We start from the raw sequence: 26,721 nt of genomic DNA on the forward strand, positions 1-26,721 counted from the left end.
TTTGTTCCACCTTCAAAAATCTAAATCCCTATATTAGGTTGATGTGTTTTCAACTTTGTCTTTATTACCACCACTTAACCTCTTGTCTTTTATGTTGCATGCCTTGGGATTAAAGTGGAGAACAGAGGCAAAAGTATTTCATGTATCAGAGGTAAAAAAATTCCGATATCGCTGACTTCAAACTATCACACACGGTATTTTCCTTTACAACCTGGTATTTGGACAAAAAACAAGCTATCCACCCAATTTTAAAACTACCATATTTAAAATAAACTACTGGTAGTTCGACACTGCGTCTGCTTTCAATTAAACCCTACTCCAGAAGTTAGTAATCAAACACATATTCAAGGCTTTCCCTTTAAAAAAAAACATAAAATATTTGCACTGGCAGGTCAAAGCACAGCTGTGAAAGTACCACATCAACAAATTTCCCAAGGCATCCCAGACGTCAACAAATATTTGCATCATCATTTTCCACGAGCTCATCAACACTGATGCCTGCTCCAGTGCATATGGTTGGCTGCAGCTGCCTATCCATATGAGAGGGACGCAGGAACATGAGAGGGCTCCGAGGGCTGCGCGGCTCCGGTCCCACATGTGGCACGATCTGTACACAGCCCATAGGCAGAGCATGCGGACGCGGACAGATGTGGTAGTTGCAACCACAAGAGGACAGGCTGCCTTTTGTAAAACAGGCGCTACTACCGTGACTTCCAAACTGTTAGCCGCGGCTTATACATCGATTTGGCAACATTTCTTCAGCTATGACGGTAATACATGCGTGCAGTTAATGTGCTATTAATATGGTTTTGTTTCTTTTAACTGGCATAAAACACTGTCCTGCGGCTTATACACAATGCGGCTATAACACAAAGGAATTGACTGTATGAAAGTCACGCTGTCAGTGCATCAGAGTCTGGGTTTGCTCAAATCAAACGAAGACATATAGTCACACATGAAGTACATGAACTGTGCAGGCAGTTGAGAAGCTTCCTGGCCTGTGCTAACGGCCTAATTGACATGCTCATTCGATACACTGTCTTCATGTGTTAATCTCAGTCTCATGTTCCTCTCGTGATACCGTCACCACAGTTAGGCTGATGTGCCTTTTTTTTTGCTAGGCTTTGAATTCTGTGAAGTGCCTTGAGACAATGTTTCAAAATTATTAATGCACATAAAAAATGACTGAAGTGATTTTTTTTTTTTTAGCACAGGATGTTCTTGGAACTCTTAGAAAAAGAAGTAGGTCATTCAACAATTTCCTCATAAGGGGCTGGTAAATGAACGCATCTCCCACCTGTCAACATGAACCAGTTCCGATATGCTAGATAAAGTGGAAGTGATGCTGTTTCAGACAGAGACACACCATCCAAACAACAAGCACCTTCAAGAGACCAGTGGCAGTGGAGCCAAGGAAGCTATTTTTAGAGCACACACCGCAATGGTGAAGTTTGGATTTTGCGAATACTCAGCGCTGTGTGGGACTGTTTCAGTGGTGGCTTCGGGTCTCACAGTAACAAGCACAACTCATTTAGAGAGGCAATTGATCACTGCTGATGTGCATATTGATACAGATATCTGTCACCACGTGAAAAAAAAAGCAATTTCCTCATAGCTTTCCTTGACCAATATCCAGAGCTGTTCAACAGTATAGCTCTTACATTATGTTGATGTATTAGTTGTTTCTGAAGCAGATTGATCTCATCATGGCCTCTGTGGTGCCATGTGGAGTCGATGGCTGCCTTCAGGATGCTGTAATATTGAGATTCATTTCTAACTGGGCCGCACGGGCTAAGGGGAGGGAAGGGAGACCATTATTCCAACACTGAGTACAAGAACTTTGATTAACAGCATCACTCCCCAAGGAGCTGCTTGGTGTTTCATTTCTTTCCTTTTTCTTTTTTTTTTTTGCTGGTTCTCCCTTTCCGGGGTCTATGAAGGGGGCATGAACAGGGGACGGTCCTATAGTTCAGTCGCAGCATCGCTCTGAACCTGCCTCTGACTGCGCTTAAAGGTGCGTCCCACCCTGCGCATAAATTTGCATTCATCTCCATAACATGGCAATCTCTATGTAAACGCTCCGCTCTAGATGTCCTATCTCCCCGCCCTTGTAAAAAAAAAAAAGGCACACGGCAGCGCTTCGCTGAGGTCGTGACCTTTATAATGACACCGCAAAAGAGCCAGTGCCTTCACACAGAAGTCCACTTCCACTGCGCAGATTCCTATCGCGCGGTGTCATCCCCGCATCGCGACCCTTCACCGCCCTCCCTCCAGACAGAAATCCACCCTCAAATGTATCGGTCTGTTTGATCTCCCGGGTGACTGGCGCGTGGGCCCTGCCTGCCTGCCCGCTCGTTCCCGTGGCGGCACATTGTTTTCTTTCTCTCTGTCTTTTGGGGATCCATCATCCGCTGTCCGCTGGTCCTCGTCAAAAGGCCAGTGGGTGGCCAGGGGGAGCAGCGACTCTCGACGGGGAGAGACGGAGGTCTGGACAGCGGCGATGATTGAAGGCAGTTATTAGTCGAGCAAGGACACTCTGTGCCTCAGCCTCATGGACCCCATACCCCCCGCCCCCCCACCCATCCCCACCCCACCCACATCCACCCTCCCCTCCGGGTACCAGACTGGCTGTGATTAAAGGCTGATGGTTGACAGATGTCCCAAAAGACAGGGCAGAGGATGAAGAGGGCGCACTGGTCCCATCGCCCAGGGGGTGTTATACTGCCGGGTCAAGGCTTTAAAGGGTTGTCATGACAGTACAGCCATGAAACATGGGCTTTTATAGGGCCGCAAGGTCTCCTCACGCTAAAATGTCACATGCCTATTTTAGCCCCGCATGTTGGGCATGCCTCACCCTACGATGATCGTGATAATGTCTTATTGGTTTTCACTAGACAGCACAATATATCACCTGATATCAGCCTGCGAGAGCGATCCACTGCTGGGCCCTGATTAGATTATGTGGAGACATTGGTGATGAAGGGTGCGGTGGACTCTGTGTGATGCCTATTGTGGCCATGTGGAGCGTGCAGGTATGCTGGCAGGCTCCCAGTAGCCAAAGACAAGGGAAAGGCACTTCTAGTATCCGAGAAGTTTGTCTGTTAATTCACCCCGCAGTTCTTTTCATACCTCCGTTTCTCACCAAGACGGTGTGTCTGTGAAGTACACCCGTCTGCCTAGCGCTCTCGCTCTCTCTCCCTCTCTCTCTCTGTGTGTGTGTGTGTGTGTGTGTGTGTACCCTAGTGAGCTGTCAGGGGATGGTAGCGTTGTGAGCGTCAGACGGAGGCGGTTGTATTTATAGCCGGGCGTGAGGCGCCGGGGACCACGCTAGCATCTAATGAGCAGCACGCCCCCACCCGGCACCCGGCACCCGTCACGACACCCCAACCCCCAGATCAAACCCTCCGCTGCGCCGACGAGAACGAGAGGGTGGGTGGGGGGGCGGGGGCGCCGAGGACAAGCCTGGCTGACGGGAAGCTACAGGGTGGGGAGGGAAGGAGGGGGAGAAGAGCGACATAAAGGTAAACGTGCGAGGGTTTGAGGAGGGAGGATGCAATTTGCAAGGGAGGAATGACAGGATGGAATCTGAGGAGACGACTGCAAAGTGAAAACTTCGAGTGCAGTATACGCAATATGTATGTCTATATTCTATGCATTTGCTTATATACAGTATATTCTATCTATGCATTTGCATCAGTAGATTACTTGGTGAATTCCCTGAACATTGCTGACAGATATGCTTTGTGGGAAAACATGTACTTTTCTACAGTGACGAAGATATAGGGACCCAGTCATGCGTCACGACCGAAAGGGAAAGGGTCGTGTTGCAATCTCCAGCGGGGGATGCTGTGCTCCCTGACTGAGACCTATATCTGGGCTGTGAAGTTAAGAGTTATGGCAGCTCTCGCGAGGTGGAAGGTGGATGAGACACCCATACCATCTTCTTACCCAATGTGTCTGTACTCTGAATGTGAAACACTGAAATAAATCTGACCTACAGACAATAAGCTGAGTCAAGCGTCTCACTGCGCTGAAGAGAAAATAGCTCTTCCAGAGCCATGCCGAGAGATGGGACCGTTGAACGTCATCAGGACGTGTTTTTTTTTTCTCCACTAGGCTAATGTAGCTGAAAATGGCCTGATTCTTTAGAAGATGCTCTCTCTTCTTCAGCTAACAGGATGGGAGCTGACATTTAGTTACTGGTTTATTCATGCATAAATACAAATTAGGTCATTTCTGGCCCTTAATAACAATGGCCACGAGATCAGGACACACATTCTCAAGTAGAAAGTTTAAAAAAAAAAAAAAACATTCAACCTCAGCACCTCATTCACCAGTTTGTCAAATGCCCTTTTACAGGCTCAGGCTGTCAGTAGAGCATAATTTCAAACCTGCCAGCTACATTAGCTTGGAGGACACAACAGCTGTGGTCAAGCTTTTCCCACACGTAAGCGTCACCACTGGACGGAGCATCAGTCACCAAATGGATGGGGAAAAGGTTGGAGAGGAGGGAGGTGGTTGGAGACCCTTATTTCATAATACCACAGCCTGTGAGTGGCTGTTAGCAGACCATCCTGTGGAACCCAGAATCCCATTAAATTGGGAAAAAGCTCATTACACTCTAACCACTCACACTGACAGAGCTTAATTTCATCACTACATACCACAACCAGAGAGTCGCATAGGATTCACCAGTCCCTGTCCAATTACAGGACACTGGACGACAGATGGAATGGCTCCTACTGGTGTGCTCACTCTATCCCTCTCTCCCGCCGTGTCTCTCTCTCTCTCGCTGTCTCTCTCTCTCTCTATCCCTCTCTCCCGCCGTGTCTCTCTCTCCCTCGCTGTCTCTCTCTCTCTCTCTCTAGCCCTCTCTCCTGCCATCTCTCTCTCTCCTGCTGTCTCTCTCTCTCTCTCTCTCTCTGTCCTGAGCGCCTGTGTCCCTATCGTATTTAAACCCTCCCAAAATCTCCACGGGAAGCCTCACACATGCAACGTGCCAATTCCCATTCCGTCCTCCCGCCTTGTCCTTCTCCTCATATACATTCAATGTGACTTCCATCTCTCCCCCTCCCCCACTGCTCTCTCTCTCTCTCTCTCTCTCTCTCTCTCTCTCTCTCATCGTACCTCTTGTCGGAGGTTGGTGTTTCTTGGTCCGCTGGTGCCTCCTGAAGGTCTGGAAGGTTGGCAAAGTCATCTTGTTCAGCCAATCCGATCGCCAGGGATAAGACCACCATCTTCCCTTCCCTGCCAAAGAAAACACACCAGGAGGAGAAAGCAGGCACAAAGATGATTAAAATAGCTAAATAATCCACTCATGTGTTCACTAATTTGACATGTTTTAAGGACATGTGGACCTTTTATAACCACTTGAAAAAGATCACACGCGCAGGTAGCCCTACTCACACATGTGCACACCATCCCTTTTCTTGGGGCATTTCCCCAAGTCTGGATTCCCTCAAAAAAAAAAAAAAAAAAAAAAAAATCCTCACTTGTGGAACGCCTCAAGCAGTGAGGTGACTCATTTTTTCCTGGGGCTTTTTCTGTGCTCTACCTCGCGTTTCCTCCATCTCCACCACTCATCTCCACCCGCCCTGATCTCCTGGCATTGAATTTGTATTTTATTTCTGCCTCGACTCGGGTTTCACTCCTCTCACACTGCGCCGCTCGGCCCCCTCCTGCCGCCGAGATTCGTCTCCCCGATTCCCTTTGCTTTGCTATCCTTTCATCGTTGTTCACTCACTGTACTTCTAGGGGGATAAAAAACAAAACACACATTCTGCTCATCCTCCATTTAATAAAAGCTCATTAATATCTTAAAATAGCTGTGCGTAAATACAACAAGGGCCACACAGTTATGGACATGTTGAGCTAAGGAGCTATGGATTCCTTAGCTACTCCAATCAATGCATGCTAAAGCTATAGATGATGAAGTTGACCACTGATTGGCACTGCTCTTATTGCTTTTCTCCCAGCAGTCCTCACTAAGGTTCTTTTCCAGCATCGACGAGGCACTAACTCTTCGTCCTTGTCTTTCTTCTCCCTCTCTGTGTCCCTGAGCTTCTCTCGTCGTGGTCCCGTGTCTGCGGGGCTGTGTTCTCGTGCCCGTGCTCTCAATTAATCCTCTCCTGCGGAAAAAATCATCTCCATTTCTGCCGATACTCTTCATTAGCGACTCGCAGCCTCTCAGTCATCCCGATACCATCCCTCCCTCTCTCTCTCTTTCTCTCTCTGTCCCTTTCGCTCTCTTGTGCTATCTCTCGATCCACCTTTCCCCATTCTGATTTACACACCGAGCTGTGTTATTGGCAGGTCGGCATGTAAACCAGTCAGAACAAGGTAGCACTTAAAAACCAGGGTCACGCTGGGGAGGCATTAGCATCGCCCACGGTGGCCATCGATTACACTGGCCCTAAAACAAGGGCCACTTGAGGACCATTACAACACACCACACACAAACACACACACTTGAGGACCATTACAACACACTACACGCAAACACACACACACACACACAACCCCCCACACACAAACAGTTCTACACAAACACACATACACCACTCTACACACACAGGCACACACTTCTCATTCATTAACCCCCAGGGAGATGAGCAAGGAGATATTCCTGAGGAGGCTACAGACCTCCTCCCAATATGCCTCTAGTTCAGGTCTTGCTCTGGCACGGCCTGCTGCTGCACTGCCCAGGTGAGAGGAGGTCGTGGAGACCTGGGTGACTTGAAGAACTGTGGCTCCAGCCTAAGGCTCCGTCCCCGCCCACAAACTTATTCACAGGGACCACAAAGAGCCCCGAGGCCTTGTAGAGACAGGGCAATGATGTCTCTGTGTGTGTGTGTGTGTGTGTGTGTGTATGTGTGTGTGTGTGTGTGTGTGTAGTACCTGGGTGAGTAAGGTGAAGAGGAGGAGGAGGAGGAGGAGGAGAATGTCGTAGTTCCCCAGCTAATTCACCCGTTCACATTTTCTGCACTCTGTCCTGTTATTTTTCCTTCATATGCAGCATGAAGTATAATGAAAAGCCACTAGTGCGAGCCACGCTTGAGGATATTTACTTTAAAAGGTCTTAGCGCTTTCATCCCCGCACAATAGCAGCACACATCTCCCATCTGACCTCTTGTTAAGTGACAGCGGTGCGTAATGGCGTGTGGGCAGACGTGTGTGTGAGCGCCGTGCGATGGCCTCGGTGTAAAACGACGATTACGCATGCAGATCACGGGCAGGCCGGCGGGAGTCAGCGGGGCCGATGCACCGCATTACAGTGCACCACACCGCATCACACCGCGCCGCACCGCGCCGCCGCTCTCCCTCTCCAGTGCCACCGTCACATTGAGGCGTTGACAATGGCGCACGTCTTTAGGAGCCATTTTCGTGTTTTTTTTATTTTTCCTTCCTGTTTTTTCCCCCCCCCGAACGCTTCCTCCTCGTCTCCTCCAGGCCTCCATGGTTGACTCGGCCCTTTCAGTGAGAGCCCCTCCTCCCTCGGCGAGCGAGCGAGCGAGCGGGCGGGCGGACGGGCGGGTGGACGAGGCGAGCTGCCTCTGCCCAGTGACGGTGACAGTCCATCCTGAGGGTAATGATGCTGGGGACAGGAGATCAATGCTGGGTGGAGTTAACCTGCTAACATCCTCTACATACCGCCGCTTAGCCTCTGAGCCTCACCTTCACGCGCAGCAGTCAGCAGACCCACGCTCGGCACTGATAAACACACGCGCCTGTGGATGTGTGATTGTGTGTGTGTGTGTGTGGTTGTGTGTGTGGGTGTATTTGCTAATACACTTCCCACAGGCTACCATTCATACGATGCAGCACCAAGCTATAGCCGTTTACCACAAACACATTAAACGATGCACTTCAATAACAACACTAGAGCGGAGTGCTGTGATCTGACACTGAGCTTAGCAATATAATGCCGCCACTCAATCCAATTACACGTTTGAGTAACCCAATCCATACATTACCATTCATCTTTACAGATCCTGTTTTTTATTCATTTTTTTATTATTTAGCTTTTTTCATTATTTTATGCTGTCACATTTTTATCGCCGTCCTTGCTTTAGCTGCTCCCTTCCCTGCTTCTGTCGCCGCCTAATATCTGCCGCCATTTTGTGTCAGGTGTGCTTCACGTTGATTGATTTAACGGAGGTCACCGCATATTGGATTTGTCTTTTGTGGGGAGCAAGCTGCAATGTCACCGGGGTCAAGGCTGCCAGAGCTCCCCTGCGGCGAGCACGTCCGCGGCCGGCCACTGGCTTCCTGTCACGGCACCGGCGAGTGAATCCATTAGTGTGATAAATCAGGGCCTTCCGACATGATCCCCGCCGTGTCGCCGGGGTCACGCGCTCGTCAGAGTCGTGGGGTCACTCGCTCTCCTCGTTCGCCTCTGAAGCCGGCCTGGGTAGCGGGTGCCGCCGGCGTTTCCGTATAGGAACGGCTTTGCAGGGGCAGATTATTTTGGGATAAATGTTGCCGGTATTTATACACGCACTCACGGACGCTTCGACATGAACGCCCCATGTGAGAATGCGTGCGTGCGCACACACACACACACACACACACACAGACACACACACAGACACACACACACACACACACACACACACACACACACACACACACACACACAGACACAGACACAGACACAGACACACACACAAACACACACACACAAGCACACACACAGACACAGACACACACACACGCACACACACACACACACACACACACACACACACACACACAAGCACACACACAGACACAGACACACACACACGCACACACACACACACACACACACACACACACACACACACGCACACTAATCCTCTCCCCTGGGCCTTTTCCTACCCTGGAGTGGGCAGGTGTCAGCAGTACATACACACTGAACCCAGACAGATGGACACAGAGCGGGACAGAAGGCCACCGGCAGGCTGCGAGCGTAACCAGGCATGATAAATACGGGGCCGAGCCGAACCGGCTAACACAGCCACCGCGGCTAGCGGATCTAGTCGGAGAACTTAATGAATAGCGTAAATGAGACATTACAGAGACAACAATCATAACCACATGCTAATTATTTAATCAGGCAAATGGCTGCCTGAGAGCGCACCAAGCCAGCAGCGCTCACATTCACAACCATTAGCAGGCAAACGTGTTGGAGAAATAGAGAGAGTTGTTGGAATGACACTAGAGACCACACAGCTGGAAGAGGTGCACAATAATAAACAAAAAACGGTAAACAGGAAGTACATGAGGTGTGAATGTATTGACTTACAGGAACGACTTGACGTCCAGTCCTCTCCGGCGAATCTGTCCCATCACGTGGTCCACGCTGCCCGGGTTTGAGCGAGACCTCCCTCCTCCTCCGCCTCCCCTGTATCGCGAGGCCCCTGCTCCAGCCGGACTACCACGCACCCCCCGCGGACCTCCCCGGTTCCCCCCGCCGCCCGGCCCCGTATGGAGCTGGCCCAGGCTCTGAGATGTTGCCGGGGGGTCGTTGGGGCCCGGCGGAGGCTGGTGGGATAGGGGCTGCTGGAGGCTCTGCTGCCTCACCAGGGGCCGTGGGCGGGCGGCCGAGGAAGGGATGTGCTCCAGGGTGGAGGCAGAGGACAGGGAGGGGTCCCCAAAGCTGCCCAGATGGAGGAGAAAGGAGTGGAGATACAAGCAATGGGACGGAGGAGAGAGGGAGGCGTGTAGGTGACAGGGAGGGGGTCAGGGAGGAGGGGAGATGGTGGGGGGGGTCAGTGGACAGAAAGGAAGGACAGTGGTGGTGGTAGCAGAGGGAGGGACGGAGTGATCAAAATGGAGGGAAAGAGGAGGAATTGAAAAAGTGAGAGAATGACACGGGCACTCGGGTCAGGGGGTGGGGGGGAAATGAGCGATGGCACGTGAGGGGGGGAAAGAAGAGAGGTATTCGGAGAGGACAAACGTGTGCACACACACACACACAGCGTCGAACAAGGAGAGTAAGAATGGGGAGAACAAAGACCAGTCAGGAGACATCCATTATGGAGGAGAGAGATTCAGGGGGATGACGTGAAGGAGGAAGAGAGAAACAGAGCAAAGTCAGCCACAAGCATCAGGAACACACAACGCTCTTCTTAACACTGGAAGCCTTTAGTCAATCTCCCTCACCAATCACGGTTGGATTCTGGGTCTTCCTGCTCTTCAGTTAAACCAACCAGACCCAATAGATTTCGTTTCAGCTAAAAAAAACATCATGACTAGTGTATGCATATACTGCACATTCACATGCATGATTATGTCTGTGCTTCGTTTGCACAGTACGTCTCCTCATCAACACTGGCTGACTAAATCGTCCCTTCATTCCACTTACCCATGCTAAATTCCCTTTTAGACATCCCCACATTTGTCTCTCTCTCTTCTTCTTCAGCATCTTTCATCTAGCTCCCCTCTCCCCCTAATCCCCTTTGTTAGACTCGCTTTCTCAGCTGGATAGCTTCAGGTCCTGCCTGTTTTATTTTGCTTTCGCTTGTCGGTTCTGCTAACTGTAGACGGGAGTCAGAACCCGTCAGTCAGGGTGCCGGCGTCTGACTGGAGGATTTACTGCGCTTGGACCGGGCTGAAAACACTCTTTGCTTTGCCCCCGCTGTTGTATATCTTGTTGAGTGCTCAGGGGAGGCGTCTTAGACGAGGCCATTTGTGGACGGAGGACTGGATTAATGCCAGTAATAATTCTTACTCCGCGCTCTCAATTCGGCCTCCCCTCCACACACACACACACACACACACACACACGCACGTGCATGCGCGCACACACACACTCTCTCTCACACGCACACACACATACACACACACACACGCACACACACACCTTTTACCCCATGCACACCCTGTGTGATGCGCATGGTGATGATGAATCTACGACAAATGCACATGACCACATTAGATGCATATCTGGTGTTTGTTATGGTTAGTGTGTATGAGAGTTACATAGAATGGCACTGGCGGATGTGACTGGCAAAATGTAATTGTTTCTGAATGGGCCACACAGGCAAACGTTGAAACATTGAGCTGGTGAAACCATAGCGTGTGATGAGTTGAAGTGTTTTGGCTATAGCTGTGTTGCTCCTCCAGAGCAACCTCACAAAAAAAGTATACACTCACATTTCCAATATTCAGACGTGTTTGCAGATTTGCACAAAATGCAGACAGCACCTCTGGTTTACACTTAAATCACACTCACTACACTTCCCTTTGACAGCATTACAGCTTCCAAATGGGGAGTAAGTTTACACACATAAAACTGACTGACTCTCTTCTCTCTAACAGATTAGCTGGCCCACATTTTACTGGTCTTGTATGGGTAGGAGGAAAAGAAGAAATCGCACAAACCAAAAAAACAGAGCAGGGTGAATGGGAACGCAAACAGGAAATGATGTGGTAATGATGAAGGAAGGGCATGGTAGGGGTGATGAGGCAAATTAAAATATGAGGGAGACAAGGACAAAGAGGGAGACAAAAGATAAACCACCTTCAGCACGTGGAGATGTAATTAAGCTGACTGTGCCACCTGCGATGCAAGTTTGGCGATGATTTTCTCATGAATATTAGCGCTGAGCTCTGACTGACAAGCTTTGCCATGCACTCCATGGTGAAGGACATTTAAAAACAGCAAAATGCAAGAGAAAAAAAAAATAGAGGAACTTTTTCCCCAAGGCTGAAAAACTTCTGGTACAATCAATGTCTCTTTCAAATTCAGACCAACATCTTCTATCGCCTTTAAATGTTTTATTCTTATAACTTAGATTTTTTTTTTCTCAACTCACCTCTGCTCCACCAATTTCAAACAGATGGGGGAAAAAAATGATTTACCAATTCAGCGGCATGACTGAACACTCTCCCAGAGTGCAACTATGTTCAAGATGAGGGCGCTCGCAAGGCCTTATTATGGCCTTGAACCATCAATTCAGAATCCGCAAGAGATTCTGATTCAAATCCCACGTTCCGAACTTAAATAACTTAAATAAAATGAAATTAAATGATAGAAGGACCTTGGGAGCGCAGTATGTAAAGGCAAAAGGCCCAAATGAGGGGAGCGAGAGGGGCTGGCTTTATCCACACACGGGAAGGTGCGAAAATCCCGGGAAGAGCGAGGCTCTCCTAACTATCCCGAAATAGAAAAGCAATTATAGATGGAGAATGTGTGTGAATGTGGACTGAAAAGACACACACAGGAGAGTGGAAAAGTGCACAAGAGGTGAAGGAGAAATGATAACAGCAGTGTGTCTGATGTGTTCAAACGCGTCTTTAATAGAACCATAAAGAAAAGCTGTGCGTAGAAAAGATTGAAACCCAGAATTTAAAATAAATCATATAGGAATGCTACATTTCAGGTGTCTCAGGTTATTGTCTCAAATACATATTTAATGCAGTGCTCTGAACTACTTTGCTTCAATGTGCCTGTATATGACAATCTCAAGCAGATGCGTAAGGTGTTCAACTTAGCCCTTGGCAGTATTGTTCTCATAACCATTGCTCTCATAAAAGAGAGAGACTCTTCTTCTGTATCCATTTTTCACTCTTTCACTGTTTTGCCAATCTGCCTGCCTCTATACCCACAAAACATTTCCATTTTATATATCGCTGAGAATTCCCGAATAAGAATCTGCCAGCTCCCCACTGGTTTGCGCCCGTGTGTCGGGGGGGGGGGGGGGGGTGTTTTCCATGCAAACTTGGGCTAATAGGTCCTGCCACTCACTTGCTGGATCTCAGGCCTCCGGAGTGCAGGTGGCTCTGGACCGTCTGCCATTTGCCGGCCCTGCTGGCCCCTGCCATCATGCTCTTTACGCTGTCACTGCGATTGGGCCCCCTCCCCGCCCCTCCCCCGCCCGCCTCCCCTCTCTCCACTGTCCCACTGCGAGAAGACAGTCAAAGAGAAAGAGAGAGAGAGAGAGAGAGAAGGGGAGAGAGAGAGAGAAGGAAAGAGGGAGGGAGAAAGAGAACGAGGAGGTGGACAGCGACAGAATAATTAGTGTTGTTTGTGAGGTGCCACAGAACGTGTGGAGTCCCTCCACACAGAAGAAGCAGCAGCAGCAACAGCAGCAGCAGAGAGGGAGTGGAGCCGAGCGGAGCGGAGAGGAGCGCTGGGTAGGAGGAGTCCTGTCACAGCTCTTTACTTTATTCTCTTTTCTTTCTCTCTCTCTCTCTCTCAGAGCACAGGTGCAGAAAGCCCAGAGAATTCAGCGGGTCGAGGAGCAAGGGGGGATGTTGGTGCCTGGGTTAGCTGGGAGGGAGAGTGCCATTCACTGCCTACCAGCATGCGCGCGGAGAAGAAAGCGCTAAGTGGCTCAGGTGAGTGCTAGATGCCTGCATGACTGGCCTTTTAATGGCAAACCCAAGAGCAGGCACACTCGGCGAAGCCTTTTGAGCTCCACTAATACAACAAAGGTCTCACAAATGACTGCAGCGCACATGGAGCCAACCATGGCAACTGCAAAAGTGTCCTTATTCAGCTATCGCTATTTTTCCTCCTCCAAGTTTTAACAAAAAGGAGAAGAAGGTCTTACATATCAATGACACTATACAGATATTGTTTGTCACGTGTTTGCCTCTTTTCAAAGTGCAGTTGAAAAGCAATCATCCCTCTCCCACGTAACCCAGGCCCAGACTCGACTCTACACCTGAACAATACAGAGATAGTTCTGGGCACTGACAGTTGGACACACGAATACAGGACGGACATTATAGTAACCACACAGAGCACAAAGCAGCACATCCTGACTTCCTTGTTATGATTCTACATCTAGCATTTATGCTACAGGGAAATAGATATCTTTTACAAATAGTTAAGGACATTTCTCAAACACATGTTCTGCCTGAATACATTTCAACACCCTCTAAAGTAGCCAGGGAAATATGTGTAACAAGTTTTCAAATAAACCATATACTCTAGGCTTTACTCCAACTGCTATTTTAGGGCCACAATAGTAAGAGTCTACACTAAGAACAGCTGCATGGCCATTTTTGCTAAATCATTACATTTCTACCATAAATTTTCATTGCCAGTAGACACCGAAATGTTGCACCTCATTAGTGCATGAGGTCTAAATGGTTAAAATGTAAACATAACCTTTGGAGAATAACCTCCAAAACCTGAGGTGATTAATTAAATTAAAGAAACAAAATAAATTTAAAAACAAAGAAAAAACACTCGTTGGTCCAAAGTAAAGTTAAGAAAGAAATCTGTAGCTGCAAATCTCACATGTCAGAATTTTGCACTCCACTGGATGTGATTCTACTATGCACAATAAGTACATAATCATGAACTCACTCAATCATATAATTGCAACTGTGTTCAAAGACACTTACAGCCAGTCAAAAAAGTGAAAGTGATGCATGACGAAGCCAGAAAGAAACACTACACAACATGTCAAAACCACCACACAGCCAAATTAAAACCACACCACAAGAACACAACAACTGCAGTCAACGGTCAACCCTCTAGAATTCATTAAGTGGCCACCATGGCTATAAAGGTGGGAGGTTCATAGCTACGTGTCTGCATGCTAAGTGTTCGGAAACGCTAGCGGCTAAAGTTAGCATGGGCGGCCATGCTGGGCAGTGGACTCTGAGGGTTGTCCGTCTCCATGGCGTGGACCCATGGGCTGGGCAGTGAGAGGCTGAGGGGTTAGGGGTTAGTGAGCTGGCAGGGCTGTAGGGACAAGGGCTTCCGTTTTTGATAACGCCGAATACTTGTTTAAGTGGGTCAAGAGGGAGAAGAAGCTGAAGGCCGGGTGGGGTGGGGAGGGCTGGGGTTGGGAGAGTGGAGTACTGTATGCTTGAGGATGCCGTACGCGATGCCGTTTCGCTGATCCGTAGAGCGGCTCGGCTGTGTGTGCGTGTGTGTGTGTGTGTGTGTGGGCTGGCTGGGATGTTGCTATGGAGCGGAGAGTGTGCAGGCCGATGGCATGTGGCGGAGAGACAGGGAGAGAAAAGTGGGCTGATTCAGTCGCGGCATGCCAGACTTGTGCATCTATTACTGTCTCCATTCAATTAGCGGCTGATTTATCCTGGGAGCGCTGTGAGAGACTACTCTCTTTCCAGATAATGACTTCAATTAAGCAATTAAAATGTGAGGCGGAGCATGACTTGGCTCACCCCCACCGACCTCCTTTGGACTTACGTTGCGTCCCAGAGGGGGGGGACGAACTGGCTGGGGGCGTCGGGGAGCATGCAGAGGTGCGGCGGTTCGCCCCGGGCCCTCCTGTGATGCCGCCGGTGGTGCCGAGCGCGCGCGTTTGTGCTCGTGGACTTTTGATGAGCCGGCAACAGCTCGGGAAATAAATCCGCCATTGATCAGGCAGGAGAGCGGCGGTTTTACAGCGGGCCAGCGCGTGAGCCTGTGAGAGCTCGGCTAAACGAGAGCCCTTGCTCTGAGGGCCTGTTTAAATTGACCGTCAGTGCGCGCCGGACGGGCGGTTTCAGTGCGCTCAGTCCCGCCCTGGAGAGAGCCGCTCCTCAGAAAAAATCAGCAAATAATGACTTTGTTCCGCGCCCCAGGTACGATCAGCGGACACACTTTATGACCAGAACTATAGGCGGACTAGCGGAATGCATAATAGGATAGCATGCACAAGCCTGCACATTTGCACGTTATCCTTTTATACGTTCGCCTGGTATGTCCCTAGGGCTGTGTGTGTGTGTGCGTGTTTGTGTTTTTGTATGTGTACATGTGGGGGACGACTGTCCTGTTCTATGTGTTGTAGTTCTCTGTTCTCTGTTCTCTGTTCTAAGTCAGTGACGGTGAAAAAAGGGAGAAGGAGGGCGGAGGAAAGGGAGAGGGTGGAAAGCTTAAAGGGTCTGTGAGAAGAGTTTTGTTTTTTGAGGGGGTGCGGGGTGGTGTCTGTTCCACACGCAGCTGAAATGCAGAGGGGTGTCTCCCCCCCTCCCCCCACCCCCCGGCCCCCTCGTTACAGCCCTGCACAGAGAGAAGGGGTCCCTTACCAGCCGCGACCGAGACTCACTTGGGCGTGAGGCGTGGGTCTCCGTAGGGGGCATAGGGGGACATGTTTAGGAGGAACTCCTTGGGCGGGTAGGAGCTCCACCGCTGCTGCACGGTGCTGCTGTCATTGTTATTCCAAAAGTCCCTGTCTAGATCACTGCGGCCAGAGAGAGAGACAGGTCAGAGATGGACAGCCAAAAGATTACTGGACACAGGAACGAGAGGACAGTGAGGGGGGTGGAGGGGGGGGCTCAGAGAGAGAGAGAGAAAGGGAGACAAACAGAGAGAGAGAGAGAAAGAAAGAGAGACAGTGAGAGAGAGAAAGACAGAGAGAGAGAGAGAGAGAGAGAGAGAGAGAGAGAGAGAGAGAGAGAGAGAGAGAGAGAGAGAGAGAGAGAAAGAGCCAGTAATTGAGAGAGGTGACACAGAGACAGAGGCAGAGAAAGGTAGTGAAGAGGGATCAGGTCAAACTGGAGCAGGGCCGGCCAAAGAGCCGCAGGGCGGCCGAGAGAGACAGGCCAGCCACATAGACGGGTCAGCACCAGGAGAAAGGGTTACTGATGGAGAGATTGAGGATAAAACAAGCATTTGAGGAGATATACAGTCGGTGACTGCGGCTGCAGTCGCGAGAGCAGGAGCCGTACACTGTTGTTGATAACAAAGACCTTGGATAAAAACCACAGTGTCTCGGGCAGAGTGGCTAGGCTGTGGAGGGAAAGGGAGAGATGTCAGAGATAGCATGCAGTATGACATTTTTTTTCTCATCCAAGAGGAAATGAAACACTCTGTCTTAGACTGGGCTTTCTAAAAGAGACAGCTCTATATTTTCCAGTCTACTCTCCATAAAGACTGTGAAGATAAATAGAACGAATCAATAATAGAACATTCCAAACTAATTTGTGCATAATTCCTCTCCCGAGGGTGTCCGACCAAAAAAAACAAAAAAATCACTTTATTCCTCAAAGACATTCAACATCAGAGAGGAGCACCTGCAAGGTTGTTACAGTGAATACGCACGTGGAGACACAGAACAAACAAGCCGAGTGAGGAGAGCGAACAAACACCACGAGAGAGTAAAACAGGAACAGATGTCCCACTGATACACACTCTTTGATCAACATACAGATAGAAGGACAGACAGACAGAGAGACAAGCAGAAAGACAAACAATCTGTTTACACTCCTCATTAGCTATAAGCTACATTATATGAAAAAAATTTAACCTACAACTGAATGGTAAGTCACATATATAATGGCATTGTAAGCATGTGATATAAACAATCTAGTGTGCGTCTAGAATAATATTGTCTATTTATTTAGTATATCTGTGTCATTTTCACTACTCGGTACTGTTGTCCAGTCCTTCCCACACTATCTGTAAATGATATTCAATGTAGAATTAGATTTTGACAAGAAATACTGCACCAAGCTCGTTAAAATAAAAGAACAGCGAGGATATCTTTACACATGAAATGTAACAGTTCACCGATCTTGTATAACATCAGCATCTCTCGGCTTGTGGGAAGGCCGTACGTGATTGACAACCTAGCCTTGAATCTCCTCAGTTGGACTTCGATTTCATCTTTCATTCTGCCATGACTGAGCTCGCTTTTATGCCGGTGCTCCGCGAGGCGAGCCTGCGGTACGTGACCGCGATCTACGGCGGCGAGAGGAGCGAGGAGCGAGGAGCGAGGAGCGAGGAGCGAGGAGCGAGGAGGACGCACAGCCGCACATCTGTGCGCGGCTCTGTGTGAGGGAGGGCGCCGCTGGCAGGGGGGTGCGCGTGGCAGCGTGATGCCATTCAGATGCCACCCTGCCCCTCCCGCCCCGACCATGTTTGCTTTTGCTCGTGAGAACGCTCCGGTTACCCCTCCGCCCCTCCGCCCCTCCGCCCGCCCCTTGCTCGCCGCCTGCTCGGGCTTTTGCACAAACACAAGCAGGCCCCATTATCTCCCACGATTGTCTCCTTGAGTGCTCCTGCCTCTCGCAGCTCATAAAAATGCGACCGCCTGCTTCCAGATTAATGATCGTTTGTACACAACGATTATGCGAATCAAAGAGTCCTTCGGGGCGTGCGAGGGGGGCAGGCTTCCGGAAGATAGTGGTGCCATGCTGCCACAGGAGAGTGGATCACCTTTTGGTGATAAGCCAACTGGACGTGAAGGCGGACGGAACAATAGCGCCCATCCTGGGCTTGATGCGCTCATCTAATTAGATTGGAGTCTGATTAACATTCCGGGTGCGCAGCGGCTGACTGTAAGCTAAGTGATGCTCAGGTTCCTAGCATCTATGATTAAAAACGAAGTCAGTCGCATAGCACGCCCCAAAACAGGCAAAGACTGCGCAGGTAATTGCCACTCTTAGCACCTGTTCTAACTCATTTATGCTCTTCTAATGGACTCCTTGCACAACTTTCAACCTGCTCCAAAGGCCAGACAAGGGGGCTAGACTGAAAAGGCCATTGAGACTTTATAGAGCTACACCCTCCAAAAGTGTGGAAAGGACTGGACAATTATGTGCCGCTAACTCTATCTCCCTTTGTCCCAACCCAACCTACTTCAGGCCTTTGTTCTCCCCTCGGCCTCGGGAAGAGTCCGGGGTGCCCGCCGTCTCCACTCCAGGTTTGTTCCTCTTCCCCTGGGAACACACACACACAGACACACACACACACACAAACCAGGCCATTAGAGGAATAGAGGAAGAAGAGAAGAGGATATGAGATAAAGGAGAGAGGAGGACAGAGAGAGAGAGGAGAGAAGTGGGTGAGTAAAGAGGGAGGATACTTCATGTGGGCGAGAAACACCTTTAGTGCCACATGCCCTGATGCCTCAGTATCTATTCCTGAGAATACAGGCCACTCTGGGAGAGGGGCCAATTATGTGGAGTCAACGGGTATGTCCCAAGAGTCTGCCAAGAATATAAAGTGCACTCTTATTTTGGGCAAAATAAATCAATGGTTGTTATTTGACCTTTGACATTACCTGCCCACCGTTTGCTCAGCTAATCGCAACAATCAGGAGGAGTCACCTCGATGGCCAATAACATTATATTATCTTTGTCCATCACAGCAGCTCCAAGCACTGTCCTCATTTGGGTATCCGTAAACCATTTTCTGGCAAAAGATTTATTGTGCCGCCTTTCGGGATCCATCACCTGCCAAAAGCAGTGTAAAAGATGAGGAACGATTCGAAACGAGAGACAGGGAAGCGGCGCTTTGGACGGGGTCCAGGACTCACGGCCGGCTTCCAGCTCCTAAATGGGATTCGACTGAACGAGCCACCGTGCGGTCGCACCGAGCCGATTGTCCGCCGTCCACCGTATATGCGGCCTCTGGCCAACAGCAAACACGACTCCACAACAAACAGGAGCCAGACGCACCCAGTCTGCCTATCTGCCCAAGCTCAACATGTGCAATGTGCATTCAAGACTCATATGACAGACTCTAGCACACAAAGAACATACACATCAATCACACACACACACATGCACAGATACACAGCCACACACACACACAGACACAGACACACAGACACATATAAACACACACAGACACACACACAGACATAGCCTCTGGAAGGACGTTGTGCTGGTTGTGGCTCGTCGTTTGAAGTGATGAAGAGGTTCTGTTGCAGAAAGCAGCGTCTCACTTCAAACGGACTGAAAAATCTCCCCTGTGATTCTCCTGACAGCACCATTACAGATCTGCTCAAGTGACTGCGCAGATAGCGGCCACTCGCCAGTACGCTCTGCCCACAGACAGAGGGAACATGCACTCTGATGGGTGGCTTCCACTCCGCCCCCTGCACATTTACAGTTCCTAATGTTGCCAGGAAATGGTTGCCAATTCACTTCAATGGCAGGGGACTGCTGGAGAGGAGAAACACAGGCTTGGCTTGGAGTAGTAGTGATGGGGAGATGTATTGTAGAACATGTGGATGAGGATTCTTTATTCCTTTTATTGGTGTTACGTAACTATCCCCCGTTCGCTCACATTCGTTGTCTCCGGCAACATCCACGGGCGCTGCGAATCCACTCATGTTGCTGTTGTTGTTTTACTTCCACATTATGCCCCTGCAATCAACACCGAACCTCTACTATGTAAACACATAGACAAGAACAACACAAACATGCATCTCTCTCTCATTCAGTCGCTCTCGCACACACGCACGCACGCACGCTCGCACGCACGCACGCACGCTCTCAGTCAGAGGCTCACAGTGGTTTCAAGTGGGACACAGAAGGCAGGAATCTGACAGCGAAGAGTATGCTATCAAGTGCAGCTCATCTATCATTTAATGCTCCCATAAAATGTTCAGGAGTTAGGTAAGGGGAGGGCGAGGCAGAGAGCGGGAGAGAGAGAGAGAGAGAGGGAGCAAGAGAGAAAGAGAAAGAGGAAGGAAGGATGAGAGAGCAGGAGACAGAGCGAGAGAGAGAGAGAGGGAGGGGAAGGATGAGAGAGAATGAGGCTGATTGAGAGGGCTGGTGGCACAGAGGGGAGGAGGCAGCCAGGACCAGGGGTGGGCAGGAGGAGAAAAGGCGGAAGAGAGAGAGAGAGAGAGAGAGAGGGATGGAGGGAGAGAGGAAGAGAGTGGGAGAGAAGGAAGCGGGAAAAACAGGGCAAGAAAAACATAAAGCCCACTGGGGGGTGGTGGGTGGCTAAACAAGTGAGTGACAGGATGTGTGGGTTTCCAAATGAATTAACAAAACCAGCGAGGAGACGAGGGAATAGAGACGTGATCAACGGCGCTGGAAGATGGGGATGGAGAATGTGTGTGTGTGTCTGTGTGTGTTTGTGTGTTCGAGAGTCTTTTCTCCTGCGGGGGCTAGCTGGTGTGTTCCCCGAATGGGTCTTCCTCGGCACGACGGCACCATACTGGTAAATTTGTGTCACAGCTGAGAAGCGGCCACAAATCCTCCCCCTCCAGCCTACATCCTCACGCTTCACGTCCGCCCTTCTCCTCCTCAGTCCCCACTCCTGATGCCTTCATCTTCCCCTCTCCTCCCCTCTCCTCTTCTTCCTCCTCCTCGTCATTCCCCACTCCTGATGCCTTCATCTTCCCCTCTCCTCCCCTCTCCTCTTCTTCCTCCTCCTCCTCATTCCCCACTCCTGATGCCTACATCTCCCCTCTCCTCCTCTTCCTCCTCCTCGTCATTCCCCACTCCTGATGCCTTCATCTCCCCTCTCCTCCTCCTTCTCCTCCTCCTCCTCCTCCTCCTCCACTCTTGCGCCCTGCCAGACAAACCATCTGGGTCAAATTTGCATGTACATGTGCGATGGCGACGATGTAAACGATGGGGAAAATAAGCCAGCACTTTGCCCCCCGCCCCTCGTTTTGCTTTCAGCATGCTCCAGTCGAAAATGGGCATCCAGATCCCTGTAACATGTCCCACTCCCCGCCATGTCTTTTTGTTTTTTACGGTTTCATTATATCATCCCGTAAATGTGTTAAGTGTCAAGTGGGCAGCCATATTTCTCACAAGTGGGCAGCCATATTTCTCACAATTCATGAAAACTGGGCTACTCTCAGAAGACCGACTACCAGGCAAATGGAAAACATCTGGCTTCACTATCACTATGCCAATCATTTGTTTAAGTTGTTAGTTAGGGGAGTTGGATGTGTGTGTGTGTGTGTGTGTGTGTGTGTGTGTGTGTGGGGCAATCAATAAGCCATAACCATCATCTTTGCTTTCTCATTATGGATTTCCATTTTTGTTCATATTTATAACTGAGTGGCATTTCTCGGGAATGTATTGGATTGAGATCAATGAATACCCTTGGCCTGTGATATACTGCAATTTGTACTGCAACAGAGCCTAAGTCTGCAATCGACCATGATTTAGACAAATGGACAGGCAGTTTATTTCAGGGGAAGGAAATTGTGGGGGTGGCAGCTGTTTTGTAATGTTGTTTTTTTCCTTCTTCTGTGGACCTACACTGGATTTGGGTCATACAGTCTTTGCAAGAATCACTTCTCAAAGCAAGTACCTAAGAGATGTCTGTGCAGCACTGGGCTTAACTTTGGCTTGTGCGAAGAAGCCTCTGTTGTCTCCTCCCATGTACTCATTAATCCGGCCTGTATTCTTGGCGGCATACATATTTTACTGGAGCGGACTGTTGCATATTGGATAGTGGTGGCTGCAGCAGGGGCTCTGTTGTCACTCTGGAGAACTCGAACAGCGATCAGGCATGAGAGGGCTGCTAAGTGCCTTCCTTCAGTGTGTGTGTGTCACCAAGTCTAAGTGATCCCATCTGGACTGGACCTCCTAATGGAATTAAACATGGAGAGGAGAGGAGAAAAGGACGAACAAAGCACGGCAGACAGGAGAGGTTTGGAGAGGAGAGGAGAGGAGAGGAGAGAGAGAGAGAGAGAGAGAGAGAGAGAGAGAGAGAGAGAGAGAAAAGAGAGGTGGCGCAGCATGTGTCCAAAATGGTGACAAGGACAGCGGGGGACACAGGGGTTAAAAGAGCACACAGACAGGAACAAGCAGAACCAAACTCACGAAGGACACACAGAGATAAACACAAAGAGAGAGAGAGGGAGAGAGAGAAAGAGGTGTATGAAAAGGACTCTTGACGCTGGAGGACGAGAGGCATGATAATCTCAGGAGAAAAAAGCAGAAAGGGTGGGGGGGGTGAGAAAACAGGTACAAGCTGAGAAGAGGGAGACAAAACAATCAAAGTGGTGAAGGAGACAACATGGATACAGGCACAAGCGGAGAGGGAGACCAAACAAACAGAGAGAGAGGGAGAGAGAGAGAGAGAGAGAGCGAGAGAAAGAGTGAGAAGCAGTGGATGGCCGGGGGACTGTGGGGGCCACGCCGGCGTGGGTGTGTGAGTCGGAGTGTGTAGATGTTCGGCGAGTGCCAGAGATGGAGGCCCAGATGAACATCCAGAGAGAGAGAGAGAGAGAGAGAGAGAGGGCTGCAGCGGGTGGAGGTGGGCGAGAGAGGTGGATTTGCATCTACTCCCACGCGTGCACAAACATGCTTGCCAGAGCCCAGGATAAACATGCAGGATGCGCAGCATAATGGGAGAGAAGAGAGGAAGAGAGACAGAGAAAGAGAGAGAGAGGGAGAGAGAGAGAGAGATTGCACGAAAGACAAAGCAAGAATTTACTGAGCTGCTGCATTCACAAAGCTCTAGAAATGCCCCGTGGCATGGAACAACATGGGCATCAACATATGAATCATTAGTGGGCCCCTCGGGGCCAACATGGGGCATTAACCACATCCAGGCCTCCGCGTCCGTCAGGCAGAAAAGACGCTCTTATGTAAGAGCGCTGAGCAGTCCGCCGAGATGTGCTCTCTTGTCCACATCGCTGCGTGGGACTGAGCAGAATAGGAGATAGTCGCATTATGGATCCAGTCCAGAAGATTTCAAGTGTTTCCCACACATGGATCTTAGTCGGGCCGGCCAGCCAGGTGTATTAATGGCTGCCAAAGTATATTTGGGCGCCCATTTGAGCCTTATTTATTTATGAATTCTGTCTGAGAGAACAACTGCATCCATTATCGATTAACTTCCCTTGCTCTAGCTTGCTGGTATGATTGTAAATGCACTTTGTTGGTTGTAAATGTTGCTGTGGGGTAAATGCATTCCCTAAATCTTAATAACACTTTTGTGGATGTTTATATTTAAATGTTGTCTACTTGGTGTCTGGGCTTCTATTTACAAGCTTCGGATAGCTTATTAGGGTGTGGCAATCCATTTATCTACAATATATTCTTTCATGTCTATACTTGGGTTTTTAAAATGGAAGCTAAATGAAGAAACAGACCACTACTAGCCCTCTCATACCTGTTCATTCTGCTACTGTGAGACACGTCTTCTGACAATCGCGAATGCTACTCTGCAGAGAAACACACACAGAGTGATGATCTCTGATGATGCTATTACATTATATTAGAGGTTGTGGACACACACACAATGGATATTTTACAGGTCAGGTAAAGCAATTCCTTTACTCCTTACTGTGTAATTGTCCACTGATTTTGGCAGTGTGATAGAAACAGTTGCAAAAGGAGGTGACCAAGCAGCACAGTTCTAAACAGTGCCATCTTTGTAAACATGAAAGAGTGTATTAGCTGTCATTCAAACTTTGCTTTACTTACAGTATGTGTGTAGAGGGAGAGTAGAGAGGGGTTGGATCTCTGAAAGGCACAGTAAGTGACTACAAGTGATTTCTAACTTTGTCACATTCAGTGAATCCCCAAGCTCACAGCCCTAGTTTGTCACATTCAGTGAATATCTCCGCGCAATCCCCAAGCTCAGCTGTACTCATACAGTGAGTACCGGTACACTGTACAAACAAACACGATCTTCGTACACAACCCTAGTTCCGTAAACAGGAAACAAAACTATTACTGTAACAAACCTATCCCCCAAAACCATAACAAAACTGTCCCACAAACCATAACAAACCTGTCGCCCACACCATAACAAACCTGTCCCTCACACCATAACAAACCTACTCCAAACCATAACAAACCTGTCCCCCACACCATTACAAACATATTCCACAAACCATAAGAAAACTATCCCCCACACCAAAACAAACTTATATTCCCAAACCATAACAAACCTATTCACCAAATCATAACAAAACCGTCCCACAAACCATAACAAACCTGTCCCCCAAACAATAAAAAAAACTGTTCCAATGGAACACGGAAAATAGTTTGTGGAGGGGAGGGTTGAGTTCTCTTTCTTGTGTTTTGTTTGGGGTTTTGTTCAGATGAAAATACTCAAAATATGTCAGTATAAATCTAAATATGTTTAATGTTTTTTTTTTATGTTTTATGTTTTATGTTTAAGTGTACATCATGTTGCCTATTTTTCTCCAGATACTACCACAGGTTTCAGACATGTCGGTAACACTGATTTCTATGTTCACATGTTATAAAAAGAACCTTCACTGGATTTCCTGTACATTACAATACCGAGAGTCTTGCCATTCATCAGAGGCTTCCTCAGCTCCAGATGGCAGGCATGAAGACTTCAGCATTTTACAGCGTTTTACAGCACCTTCTAATGACTGAGGACATCTGAGTGTGATGACCCTTCAGCTGGCCGATGGCTCGCTGCCCGGAGACGGTCCCTGACCACCACCGGTGCTCTGATGAATAGTGAACCGCTTCCAATGCCTTGAATGTCAGTCCACTGAATGTTTTAATTCATCTCACCAGACCCTTGCCTCTTCCTAGATGACTTAAGTGCAGACTTGTACATCTGATTCCAGTTATATCTGACTCCGAGTAGAATAATGTTGACACCTCACTACCTCCACTTTCAGGGAGCAACACAATCTCTACAATGCACTATGAATGAATTGTGCTTCATTTTGGAGCAAGAGACTTAGGTTAAGCAGATGTACATGGGTAATCAGTTAACAGTCAATCTATGCCATTGATCACTTAAAAGCTCGACTTTATCTACCTTTCAGTTTCTCAGTTGATCTAGATTAAGTTAAAGGGCTGAAATGTAATTCGATGTAACCTGTGACAATGGAAGCATCCGAGTTCTCGTGACTCTGTGGGGCAAAGATTAGCGTAAAAGATAAGACGAGAAGCATAAAGGGCATCCAATTACACACGTGGAACACGTGGCGTATGTGAGGACGGGAGATATGGAGAATCCTTCAATGAACACTCGTGGTGAAGGGCACACGTTTGGCCCCCTGCCTCAGACAGCATACAAAAAGGCCCATCCATGGTGCACCCATGAAAACACTGCCAATCTTGACCTTGTTTATGTCTGTGAACATCTGTGTATGTGTGATATGAATGTAAGAGAGCGGGACAATGACAGAGTGAATTACTGTGTGTGCGTGTGTCTGTGTGTTTGAGGGTGTGTTCACGTGCATGTCTGTGTATTCGTGCACGTCTCTGAATGAGCGTGTGTGTGTGTGTGTGTGTGTGTGTGTGTGTGCATGTGAGTTTGAGTGTGCATGCACATGCACGTGCATGTGTCTTATGTACGTGCGTGTATGCGTTCGTCCATGTGTCTCTAAGTGAGTGTGTGTGTGTGTGTGTGTGTGTGTGTGTGTGTGTGTGTGTGTGTGTGTGTATGTGTGTGTGTGTGTGTGTGTGTGTGTGTGTGTGTGTGTGTGTATATGAGACACAGAGGACACAGGGAGAAGGCATGCTAATGACTCCATACAGTGCCCTAGTCACACCCAGGGTGGATAATTAACACTCACCAAATGATACCCTACCAGCAACACTGTCAGGTAGGCAAACAGGAGCTCCAAAGTCATATACACACAAACACACACACACTCATCCAAAACAAGATGATGTAAACATCTGAAACCCAAACCATAGAGCTCTTTCCAATCGATATTTGTTGCATGAGTTTGTTTGTTTGTTTGTCTGTATGGTTGGGGAATCGGTTGTGTAAGCTGAACACCTGGAGCTGGAAATGTTAGACATGTCAACAATGCTCTCCCTCGTTAGAGAACGCTAGACTGCTGTTCACAACCCAGCTGTCTCGCACAACCACACGTGACCGCCGCCTTCCTTCACATACACACGGTAGAACCAGATTCAATCCACGCAAAACACACAATTTGCCTAATTCCACCCACGGGAATGATGCGGATTCTAGGAGGCGCAGGACTCTGATCCAGAGTCAGATTCGCTCTGCCTGCAGCTCCATTTCTAATGGAGACAGACTGCCAGTCTCCCTTCCAGAGTCAGAATCTCTTTACTCTTCCCTGCACTCGCTTGACACACATCAGCCAGTTA

General features: G+C 48.9%; 1 protein-coding gene across 1 annotated transcript in view; it reads right to left on the reverse strand.

Annotated features, from left to right (window-relative positions):
- The window catches only part of syt7b (synaptotagmin VIIb), a 78,688-nt gene that overhangs the window by 20,170 nt on the left and 31,797 nt on the right, over positions 1-26,721 (reverse strand). The window contains exons 3-6 of the mRNA XM_062549354.1: positions 18,533-18,612; positions 15,999-16,133; positions 9,287-9,640; positions 5,128-5,247 (exon numbers count right to left, since the gene is read on the reverse strand). Coding sequence (XP_062405338.1) covers positions 5,128-5,247; positions 9,287-9,640; positions 15,999-16,133; positions 18,533-18,612 — 689 coding nt within the window. The remainder of the gene's footprint in view (positions 1-5,127; positions 5,248-9,286; positions 9,641-15,998; positions 16,134-18,532; positions 18,613-26,721) is intronic.

Source organism: Sardina pilchardus, chromosome 11, assembly GCF_963854185.1.
Source record: "Sardina pilchardus chromosome 11, fSarPil1.1, whole genome shotgun sequence".
NCBI lineage: Eukaryota > Metazoa > Chordata > Actinopteri > Clupeiformes > Clupeidae > Sardina > Sardina pilchardus.